Here is a 14,508-nt window from a genome sequence, read left to right on the forward strand (position 1 = left end):
AAGTGATCATGACTTTAGACATTGCATGTTATTTATTTGTGTTTATTAAAAATAACTAGTTCTTATCAATAGTTCAAATGCAGTGGCAAATTCCATTATATTTATGACAAACTAACTTTTCACAAAAATCACTGTCATTGTTAATAATATTTAAAAATTCTAAATAAAAATTAGCCTAGTTCAGTCTTCAATAATTATAAAAACTGACCATTACTCCATAAAAGCACATAATATCATTTTGTAAATTTGAGATGAAAAATCCAAAATTAGAAAAATATTGAAAAACAATAAATAGTGCTAGAAACTTTGACAACTTTACTAAGGCCACAAATGAGTTAATCATTCTTATTTTGAATGCAATTCACAAGTGTACTTAAGGACCTTAAATTGGAAATGCTCTACAAAATTCTCTCTGATATGACAAACAGTAGTAAACTTATTAGAAAGCATTCATCTCCCTGACTTTACTTAGTCATAGAAGTACATAGATAAAAAGGAAATAGAGTTCTCTTACAATACAAAATATACCACCATGTGACTCATGTACAAATCATGTACAAAGATGAAGCTGGATTCATATTCAGAATGAGGCCCCAGATCAAAAATATATTCTTATCTCCAAGAAAAATGATCAAGAATTTTTGTGAAGGAATGAGAAGAAATGATACATTGAAAACCTTGCAAGAATATAAAAACAGAGATGAGAGGAAAAAATTAGAATATTGAAAAGAAGGTGAGAACAAAACAAAATGGAGAACAAGACTCATAGAAATGTAGATTATGGTAGCCCCAGTGCTTCATTCACTTTGAGTCTCCTTAGAGATCTATTTAGAGCAACTTTGACATCATTATTCCTGAGACTGTAAATAAAAGGGTTCAACAATGGAAGCAAAAAGGTACAAAATACACTGAGAATTTTCCCCTGAACTACAGATTTTTCAGACGATGTTTTGATATGTGTAAGCATACCCAATCCATAGAATAGGGCAACAGTTATTATGTGAGAACTACAGGTGCTCATGGCTTTGTACAAACCCTTACCTGATGACACCTGAGTAACATTAAAAAGAATCAAAGCATAGGACATTAAGATGACAACACTAGATGCAATGATCACTGTGCTGATAATAACAGAACTCACAAGCTCAGTGGCATAGGTGTTACTGCAGGAGAGCTGGAGAAGGGGGAAGATATCACACAGGTAGTGGTTGATGATGTTAGAATCACAAAAGTTCAGTCTGACCATAAACACGGTGTGGACAGTGGCACCAGCTAACCCCATGAAGTATGAACCAAACATCATCAGGGAACATGTCCTAGGAGACATGATGACCATGTACAACAGAGGTTGACAGATGGCTACATAGCGATCATAGGCCATGGCTGTCAACACATAACACTCAGAGTGGGCAAAAAAGCAGAAGAAAAACAGCTGAGTCATGCATCCACTGAAAGAAATGGTGTTTTTCTCTAAAACAAAACTCATAAGTGTTTTGGGAGTAAAGACAAAGGAATAACATAAGTCAATGAAGGACAAGTTAAAGAGAAAAAAGTACATGGGGGTCTGCAGGTCTGAATTTAGGAAAATGAGACTCATTAAACTCAAGTTTCCCACCACAGTGACTGTGTGATACACCAGAAACAGGCTGAACAGGGGTAGCTGGAGCTCAGGTTGGTCTGTCAATCCTGCGAGAATGAATTCGGTCACTGAAGAGTCATTCTGCATAGCCATTTTTGTCACAGTAGATCTGAAGAAACATTAGTAAAGGGTCACATTAAATCTCTGTCACTGACTACAAGAGCACAGCTAGAGCCAGTTTTTAAAATTCAAGATTGTCTGAAGCCACTGAGCAAAACATTCAGAGAACATTGCCTCTCATTCCTGAGAAATCTCTGACTATTCTTTTCCTATTCATGATGAGCATCTACTATGATTAAACACTAGCCCAGCTCCTAAAGACTTTAATAACCACTCTCTCTTGTCTCTTTAAGCTTCTTTTAGGATCAGGGACAAAATTAGAAAGAAAACATCACTGTCTCCTTAACCCATGATTTATATAGTTTTGAGCTTTATGGTGTGTTATGAAGATAAAGATAATTTTTTATGCTTGAATATGTCACTGCTGTTGTACCACATAGGCACTTTCACTTCAATATTCTAAGGAGTTTAAGTTTCTGACAATAAAGAGATGATAGTTATCAATACAAAACCTGCTCTGACCCCCTACACTATGTATGCCAGGGACATGACATGATTTCAATTTAAAATTTTTCTTAAATGTTCTCTTAATGTGCACAAAGGAATATAATCTCATTTGTACCCAATACATCATTTCTCTCAATTGAGATTTTTCTAACCCACTATTGTAAAATAATATATTAGAAATTGTATTTGGCAGGGTTCTCTATTGTCACAGAACTTATGAAAGTTCTGTATATATTATCTATTATCTTATATATAGTATAAATTATGAATTCTATGTTATATATAAAATATGAATATTTCTGTGAAATTTAAATCCAATTCATTAGAATGACTTACAGATTATATTTCAATCATATCTTCTAAAAGTACAATAATCTAGTAGACTCTCAGTGAGACAAGACTATTTGTCTCAGCTAGTCTGCAGGATCCTGGAGACAGAATTGGTGTGCTGTTGAGGGAAAATCAAGCAGGAAAAGGAAAAATCCTTCCTTCTTACATTGTCCTTATATAGGCTTCTAGCAAATGGTGTGGCCGAGATTAAAAGTGTGACTTTCAGCCTCAATATCTAGATAAAATGCATCTTCCTGCCTCAAGATCTGGACCACAAGTGTATCCTCCATTTCTAGATTATAGCTAATTCCAGTTATAGTTAAGTTGACAACCAAGAATACCCATCAGAGAAGTATAGACAGTTATTCTCTCCTGATGACAACTTTCAGGTTTAGTAATTTCTACCTTAAGGGTAAAAATAACAGAACCTGTGTGTATATCATATAGCATGGATATAAACACTCTCTTTTTTGAGACTCAAAGTCCTGCTTAGTTTGTAATTTCCCTACAGAAATACCTAGTTCCCTGAGCAGAGTATTGGCTTGTTCCCTTCAGAATTCTACTCATTATACCCCGGACAACTCAGCAAGGAAAAAAAAAAAAACAGTGACATACTCACTTGTCATTATTAATAATTATCTACAAGCCTTGCAATTGCATCAATAATTATTAAATAACACTCAACAAAATGTAAAAGATTTTGGAGCAAAACATTTAAAAAAGTTATGCTTCAAGACAATTTGAGTTTAAATCCAGATTTTTCTGTTTCTTACTAATGAATCTAAATAAAAATTGCAATCTTTCTGTCCTTTTTCATTTATATTGACATATTTATGTTTTTGTGGCTATTTATAAAATATGTCTCAAAAAGGAGCATATGGATATAGATTAGTAGTAGAAACTTATTTTGCATACATAAGCCTCTAGGTCTAATCTCAGCACTATAACAATGATAATAATAGCAATATGAAACAAGATAAAGGAGTTACAATGTTGTTGTCTTAATTAAATTTAATGATCCATGCATTGTAGCATATAAAACTGCCCTAGACATGTAAAAATGTGTAATTCTTACCCCTATTTCATTTCTTTAAACAGGTAAACCAGGATTTCTCATCCTCAATAGACCTTCAGAGGAAGTAACTGTATGCAGTGTTGCTCTCCTGTGTAACATAAAATGAACATCATCTCATAGCCATGCTCAGTGTTGCATGTTAGTGTTGTAAACCACAGCCTTACAACTACACACTAATCATGGTTCATAAAACCTTTCTAGTCAATGTAATATATTCCATGGGCACTGTTCAGGCTCAGAAAATTATGTGTTGGAAACACCCCCCCTCCCGGCTTTGAAGTTTTCTGCCAAGTAACCTCGTCTTACTTTAATAGACAGGCCTTTTAGGTAATTTGACCTTTCTCTAATGTAACCTGTGGGTCTGTTTGTATGGGTTTCTGTCCTTCCCAGTTTCCCAGCTGTTTAGTCCCAGAGAAAATCAGAGAGTCTGCTTTAGATATAAACTGTTTGGCCCATTAGCTCAGGCTTCTCACCAACTACTGTAACGTATATTAACCCATTATTCTTATTGATGTTAGCCACATGGCTCAGTACCTTTTTCAGCGAGGCAGGTCACATCCTGCTTCTTTGGTGTCTGGACGGGACTTTGAGAGAGAGCTTCCCTCTTTCCATAATTCTCCAATTCTCTCTAATCTGCCTCTACTTCCTGTCTTATTGTCCCGCCTATAATTCCTGCCTGGCTACTGGCCAATGAACATTTAGTTAAAACATAACTGACAGAATACAGAATTGTCCCACACCATTCCCCCCTCCTTTTTTTTTTTTTTTTTTAGAAAACAAGAAGATCCATAGTTCATGGGCATAATTTTTCAAGGTACTTCCTGCCAGTTGGGGGAACTGATAGTCTTATGGGGACCTAAAAAAATTTAGAATTTTGATCAAGTCATAACTGGAATATCCTGTGAGTCTTGATCATCTCAGGCAGCTCTCTTGAACCTGTTCTAGATGTAGAACTCAGACATCCAGGCCATCTGTTCCTACTAGAGATATCTCAGGTGGTCTTCCTTGATCAAATCTTATTTTTCTTAACTCAGAATGAATCCACAGCCTCTCACTTCCTGTGGAAACAAAAGCAAAATCTCTTCTTCAAAGTAACATACCTTTTGACTTCAATTTTGAAGTCAAGGTATTTTCAAAATACCTATCTTGGATTCATTCAGTAGCATTTATAAAAAAAAAATCTGTTAGCAGCTGTTGCTCCTTCCTCAGCATTAAAACAATTTAAAGAGAGCATAATAACATACAGTATCCAGATTCTCTGTGTGCTTTTCATCTTTACGTGACTTTATTTTAAATTGTATTTCTTTTATGTTTTTCTTCTAGTATTTGGCTTTTTGAGACAGGTTCTCTGTGTATCTTTGGCTATCCTGAGAACTCCCTCTGTAGACTAGGCTGTCTTTGAAGTCAGAGATCCACCAGCCTCTTCCTCCCAAGTGCTGGGATTAAAGGTGTGTGCCACTACATATTGAATTCACAGAGATCTGTCTGTCTCTGCCTCCAAACTGTTGCGATTAAAGGTGTGTACCACCACACTCAACTACTCTGTTTTTTTTCATTTTTCTTTTTTCTACCAAGCCTACATTTATTTTTAAACACACAGTAAACCATTTAGAGGTTTTTTGTCTTTGACTCTCTCTTTACCATATATCTCTCTTTTTTTCTGACCACATGAGTCTAATTTACTAAGCAATATGGGTAGGATTAAAGCCATGGCATTGACTGCTAGATACAGCCCATTCCTTAGCTTTCTGTGATTCCAGCCTCATGGCAGAGCTACTGGTTGTAGCCATGTTTATTGCCACAATTTATGGTGTTTCAAGGTCCTTGCCAGCAAGAAAGCTGCAACAATGTGTTCACAAACAACACTCAAATGCTTTCTTTGTAGCCTAACCTCCTGCCTCAAAGAGTCAGAGTTTGCACTGGCAAGACAGCCCAGAAAGCCAGTATTTTAAAATGGCACAGCTTTTTACCTGCTTTTGCTGAAAACCAAAAAGCATGCGGTCAGCTTTTATCAACACCATTTAAGTGTTTTGTGGCAGGACCTCTTAAAGAGTTGCAGGGTTTTGCAGTTAAAGCTGAGTCAAAAGCCTCTCTTAAATGAGAGTGCTTGCCTCTAGCAAGCAGAGCAGATCCAAGAAATTGCTGCTACCAAGAAACCCTGCTTAATGTTGTTATTTTGATCTAGAATTACTTTCCAAACTGTCTCAGGCATTATGTGGATGCAGTTGTCCATGTGGGTGCCATTCTGTAACATGTGGGCCTGCTTGTTGGGGTTTCTGTCCTGCCCAGTTTCCCAGCCATTTAGTCTCAGAGAAAATCACACAGAGAGTCTACATTAGATATAAACTAATTGACCCATTACCTCAGGCTTCTTATTAACTCTTATAACTTATATTAGCCCATTATTTTAGTAAATGTTAGCCACATAGTTTGGTACCTTTTTCAGAGGGGCAGGTCACATTCTGCTTCCTTGGTGTCATAAATATTTTCCTTTGTTTCAAAAAAAGAAGGGGAAGTGGTGTGAAACAATTCTGTATCTGTCAATTGTGTTTTAAATAAATGTTGATTGGCCAGTAGCCAGGCAGGAAGTATAGGCAGGACAATAAGACAGAAAGTAGAGATGGGGCAATGAGAAGAGGAGTATTCTGGAAAGAAGGAAGCTCTCCCCACAGTCCTGTCCAGATACTGAAGAAGAAAGATGTACTTGCTCTGCTGAAAAAAGTACTGAGCCATGTAGCTAACATATACTAGAATAATGAACTAATATAATCTGTAAGAGTTAATAAAAAGCCTGAGTCAATGGGCCAATGAGTTTATAACACTTGGAGATCTCTGTGTGATTTTCCTTGGGACCTAATGCTTATGGAAACCAGGCAGGCCAGAAACCTCAGTCAACACTCTAATAAACTGTCAGTATTTTTCTCTGAGAATTTTTCTTATGAAGATAGTCCATTAGAACAAAAATCCTCCTTAAGAAAACCTAGAGAATATAAAGTCACTCCACACAAAATCAACCATAAAACAGAAATACTGTTCTTTCCAAGTCTGTGCCTTATGAGTTCAGATAGTCTCTGTGTACTAAAAGTGAGCAGAGGCATGACTTTTTTAAAAAATGACTTCCTAGGTTTTTTTAATTTATGTTTTGTTTTTTTTGTAATTTTATTAAATTATAAAAGTTTCCATTTCTGCCCCTCCTTTCACCACCCTCCCACTCCCCCCACTCCCTCTCCTCCTCCCTCTCCATCCCTAAGAGCAGTCAGGGTTTCCTGCCCAGTGAGAAGTTCAAGTTCCTCCCGCCTCCCTCCAGGTCCAGGAAGGTGAGTGTCCAGACGGACTGGATTCCCAAAATCCAGTATATGCAGAGGAAACAAGTCCCAGTGCCATTGTCAATGGCTTTTCAGAAAGACTCCGGCCAGCCACATTCAGAGAATCTGGTTGGATTGCATCCTCGTTCAGTCCCAGTCCAACTGGCCTTGGTAAACTCTCATTAGATCCGTCCCCTTGTATCAGTGGGTGATCACATCCTTCACAGTCCTTATTTCCTTTTTCATTTTCTTCCTCCTTCTGCTCCTCATTTGGACCTTGGGGGGCTCAGTCCGGTGCTCCAATGTGGGTCTCCATCTGTATCGCCATCCATCGTGGGATGAAGGTTCTCTCTGATCTTGCCATCTTTGCTCACGTTCTCTTTCCTTCTGCTTCTCGTTTGGACCTGGGACTCTTGTCTATTTCCAATCTCCAGGCAGATAGCTACATGATTGAACTCTACATTTTTCTCTGCTCCCTTCCTGGCCTCTCCCCTTCCCACTTCAACCCTTTCCCCAAGGTCCCCATCTTCCCAACTTACTCAGGAGATCTTGCCTTTTTCTAATTCCTGTGTAGATTAAATCTATGTAAGTCTCTCTTAGTGTCCTCATTGATGTCTAAATTCTCTGGGATTGTGATTTGTATGCTGATTTTCTTTTCTTTATGTTTAAAAACCACTTAAGAGTGAGTACATCTGATAATTGTTTTTCTGTGTCTCGGTTACCTCACTCAAAATAATGTTTTCTAGCTCTATCCATTTTCCTGTAAAATTCACAATGTCATTTTATTTTCTGCTGTGTAGTACTCTACTGTGTAAATGTACCACATTTTCCTTATCCATGCTCCAGTTGAGAGGCATTTAGGTTGTTTCCATGTTCTGGCTATGACAAACAATGCTGCTATGAACTTAGTTGACCATGTGTCCTTGTGGCACGATTGAGCATCCTTTGGATATATACCCCAAAGTGGTATTACCGGGTCTTGAGAAAAGTTGTTTCCTAATTTTCTGAGAAATCACCACACTGACATCCAAAGGGGTACCAGCTTGAATTCCCACCAGTAGTGCAAGAGTGTTCCCTTTACCCCACAACATCTCCAGCCTAAGTTGTCATCAGTGTTTTTGATCTTGGCCATTCTTAAAGGCATAAGATGGAATCTCAGAGTTGTTTTGATATGCATTTTTCTGATGACTAAGGATGTTGAACATTTCCTTAAGTGTCTTTCAGCCATTTTAGACTCCTCTGTTTAGAGCTCTCTGTTTAGGTCTGTACTCCATTTTTTAAATTATATTATTTGTTTTTTGATTACTGATTTCTTGAGTTCTTTGTATATTTTGGAGATCAGACCTCTGTCTGATGTGGGGTTCATGAAGGTCTGTTCCCACTCTGTAGGGTGTCTTTTGTCTTGTTACCTATGTCCTTTGCTATACAGAAGCTTTTCAGTTTCAGGAGGTTCCATTTATTAATTGTTTCTCTGAGTGTCTGTGCTGCTGGGGTTATATTTAGGAAGTGGTTCCCTGTGCCAAAGAGTTCAAGTGTACTTCCCAATTTCACTTCTACAAGATTCAGTGTGGCTGGCTTTATGTTGAGTTCTTTGATCCATTTTGACTTGAGTTTTGTGCTTGGTGATGGATATGAATCTATTTTTATTCTTCTATATGTTGATATCCAGTTATGCCAGCACTATTTGTTAAATATTCTTTATTTTTTCCATTTGATTTTTTTTTGCTTCTTTGTCAAAAATCAGGTGTTTGAAAGTGTGTGGATTAATATCTGGGTCTTCTGTTCAGTTCCATTGATCCTCTTGTCTGTTCTCGTGCCAATACCAGGTAGTTTTCAGTACTGTAGCTCTGTAATAGAGTTTGAAGTCAGGAATTGTAATGGCTCAGAAGTTCTTTTAATGTGCAGGATTTTTTTGGCTATCCTGGGTTTTTTGCTTTTCCATATGAAGTTGAGTATCATTCTTTTGAAGTCTGTGAAGTATTTTGCTGGGATTTTGATAGGCATTGAATTGATTCTGTAGTTCCCTTTGATAAGATTGCCATTTTTACTATGTTAATTCTGCCTATCCAACAGTATGGGAGACCCTTGCACTTTTTGGTGTCTTCTTCAATTTCTTTCTTCAAAGACTTAAAGTTCTTGTCATACAAGTCTTCCACTTGTTTGGTTAGAGTTACTCCGAGATATTTTATGCTGTTGTGGCTATTGTGAAGGGTGTTATTTCTCTTATTTCTTTCCCAGACCTTTTATCTTCTGTGTACAGAAAGACTACTGTTTTTTTTGTTTTTGTTTTGTTGTTGTTGCTGTTTGTTTTTGCTTTTGTTAATCTTGTATCCTGCTGCATTACAGAAAGCATTTCTGAGTTGTAAAAGTTACTTGGTAGAATTTTTGAAATCGCTTATATAAACTATCATATCACCAGCAAGCAGTGAGAGTTAATGTTCTTCTTTTCCAATTTGTAGCCCCTGATTTCCTTTTGGTGTCTTATTTGCTCTAGCTAGAACCTCAAGAACTATATTGAATAGATATCCAGAGAGTGAACAACCTTGTTTTGTTCCTGATTTCAGTGGAATCACTGGGAGTTTCTCTCCATTTAGTTTGATGTTGGCTGTTGGCTTGCTGTTGCCTTGATTATGTTTAGGTATGTTCCTTGTATCCCTGCTCTCTCCAAGACCTTTAGGATGAAGGGATGTTGTATTTTGTCGAAAGCTTTTGCTGCATCTAATGAGATGATCATATGGTTTTTATTTTTCAGTTTGTTTATATGGTGGATTACATTGACAGATTTCTGTTTCTATTATGACATCAACTTGTGTTTTCTTTATTGTCTCTATTTCACTTTTCAAGTTTTGAGTCGTTTCTTTCATATGTTTGATTGCTTTTTCTTGGTTTTCTTAAAGCAATTTGCTGATGTCTTCCAATTTTTTGTTTGTCTTTTCCTCCATTTCTTTGAGGGAATTTCCCATTTCCTCTTTAAGAGTTTCAAACATTCTCCTGGAGTCATTTTTTAGGTCAATATATTCTGCTTCATCCATATTTGGTTGTTGTGGTATTGCTGTTGTAGGGTCTTTAGGTTTTACTGGTGTTGTTTGCTCTTTGCATGTGTTCTTACCATTTCTATTCATCTTTTTCTCTCATAGATGTTGCTGGGGCTGTCTGAGATTCTGTTGATTAATCTTCTAGGTGCCAGTGAATCCAAAGCTCAGATTGCTGTTCCTTGTGGTACAGTCAGTGCCATAATAATAGTTACCCTGTTGGTTACTCCATGTTTTTGGAGATAACTCAGAACTCTTGGGCTTTGCTCAGGTTCCTTGGAGTTTTCTGTCTCAGGCCTACTTTGGCCTAGGTTACTAGCTTTGATCTGTTCCTGTAAATCCTGGTCTGGATCCCCTCCTGCACAGGTCCCTGCCTTGGAGTTGGTCCTGCAAAGGTCGCTGGCTCTGGTCTATTGCCTCAGAGTTCCCACGCTCAGATGTGCCCAGAATAGCAGAGAACCTGGCTCAGGCTTACTCCCTCAGAGGTCCCTGACTCATGCTCAGACCTGCAGAGGTTCCAGGCTCCTGCCTTTTCCCTTTGATGTCCCAGACCAATACCTGGCCCTCAGAGGTCCTGTCTCAGGCCTATTTCCTCTGAGGGCTCAGACTCACACCTGGACTTGCAGAGATCTCTGGTTCCTGCTTACTCCGTCTGAGGTCCTAGACTCATACCCAGAACCACAGAGGTCCTGGCATAGGTCTACTTCCTTGAAGGTCCAAGATTCACATCTGGACTTTCAACAGTCTCTGGATATGGTTCACTCACTCAGCGGTTTACTCCCCTGTACCTGTTCTGGTGGAGTTCGCTGTCTCTGGCTCATTCCTGGGCCACCAGTATCCCAGGACTGGATTGGCTCAAGGCTCCTGCTCCCTTGGAGCTTGCTTCCTTGGGCCCACTCTGAATGAGGTAGCTGTGGGATTTGTTGCCTCCAACTTCCTGATTTATACTGTCAGCATGGAGGACTCTTTTGAGAGCTCCTGCTATTGAACACTTGAATGGGGTTTATGGGCAGTGTGATGCAAGTTACTTGGTGACAGTGTGGACCAACTGCTTCCCTGAGTTGGGGTTGTAAAGATGGCTCCCAGAGCTGGCAGTAAATGAACCTCTGTCATGTTGGAAAGCCAAGTAGTGTGGAACCAACAGCTAATTTGGCTGCTCTGATCCTAGCCATGGCTGCTTAACAGTTTAAAGGAGTGATCAAAAATCAATTATAGATATGAAAAAAAGATAGATTCTCACAAAAATAAACCTCTAGATGGGTTAAAATATGTTTAAAAATGTGTGTAGGCTTAAGAAAAAAAGAAAATGGGTATAGGCAATTATAGAAAGAAATAGTTTTTAAAAATAAATCAAAGTCTTTAAAGAGATAGTCAAAGTAAGAAAAAGCATACCGACAGTTTTATATTAAAAGTGTAAAGATATTAAAATAAATATTAAAATGTAATGAAGTGGAAAAAGCCATATAAAGATGAAATATGCATAGAGGGTTTGAGTTTTGTGTATTATTGTGTTTTCTTTGGATGTTGGACTGTTATTGAGTTAACTGCTGAAAAAAAATTGATTCTGAGGTTACTAAGATAAACCACCATATATATTTTGAAATTATCTTGACTTCAAAATTTGAATCTACTCTTTGGAATAGAGGTTCTGTTTTTCTTTTCACAGATGATGGGAACCTGTGGATTTCTTCCAGACTAATGAGATTTGATGGAATAAGACACTGTGAAAGGTCTCATGAACCTTAGACATACTTTACCCAACAAACAGCAGGAAGCAGTTTGAAGACAACTATGCTTAAATTAACAAAAGTTTGTTTATAAATGTTTGTTTTCATTTAAAGTGGAATATCATATAAAAATAAATACTCTACATTGCTATGTACTTTGATTTATTGATACAAATTAGATACCAATTTTGCTATTTTTATATTTCTACACTTGCTTAAGATATTATATTTATACAGATCTATTAAAAATGTAATGCATAATTAAGAAATACAGGTCAATAGGTAGTCATCTATAACAGTAAACTTTTAGTCATGCTATTTAGGCCTTCTATATATAGATATATATATATTTCAGTTAGATTGGTAATCTTGAACACTTCAAAGACCTGTGGAATGTGGTAAATAAAATAATTTTAAGAACTTATATTTAGTAACTTCCACCAGAGCATGCCCTACCATGCAATCTCCTGGAGAGCAGGCTCAAGCCAGTGACCTCCATGGAAGGAGACCTGTGCCGGTGAACTCAACATCAGTGGGAACAGCCCCAACCACCAGAATGCAGAGTGGTTTCCTGGATCACTGAGCAACCACTGTGAATACCATATGACCTCTAGGGTAACTGAAACTATGATTCTGACTCCCCCACAATAAACAGCCATCTAAGCCTTGGGATCCACTTGCACTTGGATGCGTGTTCACAAGAAACATGGCCCCAAATACACCAATCAGAGGAAAATGTGAGGAGACAAGGTAAGAACATACTGAACACCACAAAGAGCAACACAGCACCAATAAAAACTAGTGAGTCTACAACAGCAAGACATGAACACTACACTATAGATGAAGTAGAAGAAAATTACCTATCAAATGTCCTAAAAAATAACTTTAGGAGAATGTTTGAGACCCCCCAAAAGAGAAATGAAAAATTCTCTCAAAGAAGTGGAGGAAAAGAGAAAAAAAATTGAAAGAAATAAACAAATCCTTTAAAGAAAACAAAGAAAAAGCAATCAAAAAGGTGAAAGAAACAATTCTAAGCTTGAAAATTGAAATTGAGACAATAAATAAAACACAAACCAATGGAATTATGGAAATGGAAAATATGGGAATACGATCAGGAACCACAAATGCAAGCATAAACAGCTGAAAGCAAGAGATGGAAGAAAGAATCTAAAGTGCTAAAGATACAACAGAGGAAATAGACTCGTAGGTCAAAGAAAACATTAAATTTATCAAAGTTTAACACAAATATTTCTGCATATGAAATAAGCTATTATTAGAATTAAAAGACAGCCAAAAGAATAGAAGAAAATACTTAGTATCTATATACTAGTATCAATATCTCAGATACACAAAAATAATAAGAAATTGTTATAAATTAGCATCTGAAATCAAACAAAACAATCACTTAAAAGGCCAATAAAGTGTACACCCAGCTGTCAATTAACAAAAAAGAAATAGCCAATAAAAAAATGAAAATGTTAAAAATCACTAACCATCAATGGAACACAAAAACAGTGAGCTTCCATTTAACTCCATTCAAAATGGCAACCACCAAGAAAACAGATGTCAGCAATGCTGAGTATGATTGAAATGATGTGGATTGAAATGAATATTAAAATACTGTTAGTGGTCCAATGTGGGTCTCTGTCTCTATCTCCATCCATCGCCAGATGAAGGATCTATGGTGATAAGCAAAATATTCATCAGTATGGTTATGGGCCAAGGCCGGTTCAGGCACCCTCTCCTCTGTCCAGAGAACAATCTGGGGATCTCTCCTTGGACCTGGGATCCCATATATAATCAAGTCTTCTATAAACCCTAAACTGGACTTAACTCCCTAGGTCCAAACGAGAAGCAGAAGGAAAGAGAACGTGAGCAAAGAAGGAAAGACCAGAGGGAACCTTCATCCGACGATGGATGACAATACAGACGGAGACCCACATTGGAGCACCGGACTGAGCCCCCCAAGGTCCAAATGAGAAGCAGAAGGAGGAAGAACATGAAAAAGTAAATCAGGACTGCGAGGGATGCGATCACCCACTGATACAAGGGGACTGATCTAATGAGCGTTCACCAAGGCCAGTTGGACTGGGACTGAACGAGGATGCAATCCAACCAGATTCTCTGAATGTGGCCGGATTCTCTGAATGTGGCTGGCTCGGAGTCTTTCTGAAAAGCCATTGACAATGACACTGGGACTTGGTTCCTCTGCATATACTGGATTTTGGGGATCCAGTCTGTTTGGATACTCACCTTCCTGGACCTGGAGTGAGGGGGGAGGAACTTGAACTTCCCACAGGGCAGGAAACCCTGACTGCTCTTAGGGATGGAGAGGGAGGAGGAGAGGGAGTGGAGAGAGTGGGAGGGTGTTGGGAGGAGGGGCGGAAATGGAAACTTTTATAATTTAATAAAATTACTTTCTAAAAAAAAATACTGTTAGTGGAAAAGTAAACTCATCCAACTAACATAAAAATCAATATATAATCTTTTTAAGGTACTAGAAATAGATCTAGCAATGATTCAGCCCTACCACATTTTGTGATTCATTCAAAACTCCAAGTTTATTTATTACAGAGATGTTATTTTAAAAAGTTAAATAATGAAAGCAGTCTAGAAGTCTAATAATCAAAGAATAGTAAAGATAAAGTTTATATATACAATAATTTTTTCAGCCATTATGCAGACTAAAGTTATGTCAATTATAGGAATCTCATCATATTTTACTATGTAAATTAAGTAAGTCTAAGTAAAACAAAAACCACATTTTTTTATTCTTTGTGGCTACTAGATTTTATTGGCAAATAAAATTGTGCATTTGCCAATGACAGTGTCT

The 14,508-nt window shown here is 37.5% G+C and overlaps 1 protein-coding gene across 1 annotated transcript; it reads right to left on the reverse strand.

Annotated features, from left to right (window-relative positions):
• Positions 1-778: 778 nt before the first annotated feature.
• Positions 779-1,735, reverse strand: LOC148122372 (olfactory receptor 8C8-like). The gene has a single exon (XM_087905078.1). The coding sequence runs from the start codon at positions 1,730-1,732 to the stop codon at positions 779-781; it is 954 nt and encodes a 317-aa protein (XP_087761204.1). The 5' UTR covers positions 1,733-1,735.
• Positions 1,736-14,508: the final 12,773 nt, after the last annotated feature.

The sequence above is a fragment of the Myodes glareolus genome, chromosome 4, assembly GCF_982192425.1.
Source record: "Myodes glareolus chromosome 4, mMyoGla1.1, whole genome shotgun sequence".
Lineage (NCBI taxonomy): Eukaryota > Metazoa > Chordata > Mammalia > Rodentia > Cricetidae > Myodes > Myodes glareolus.

Coding starts and splice junctions, on each gene's coding strand:
- LOC148122372 (XM_087905078.1), bottom strand. CDS start 1,732: ATGGCTATGCAGAATGACTCTTCAGTGACCGAATTCATTCTCGCAGGA.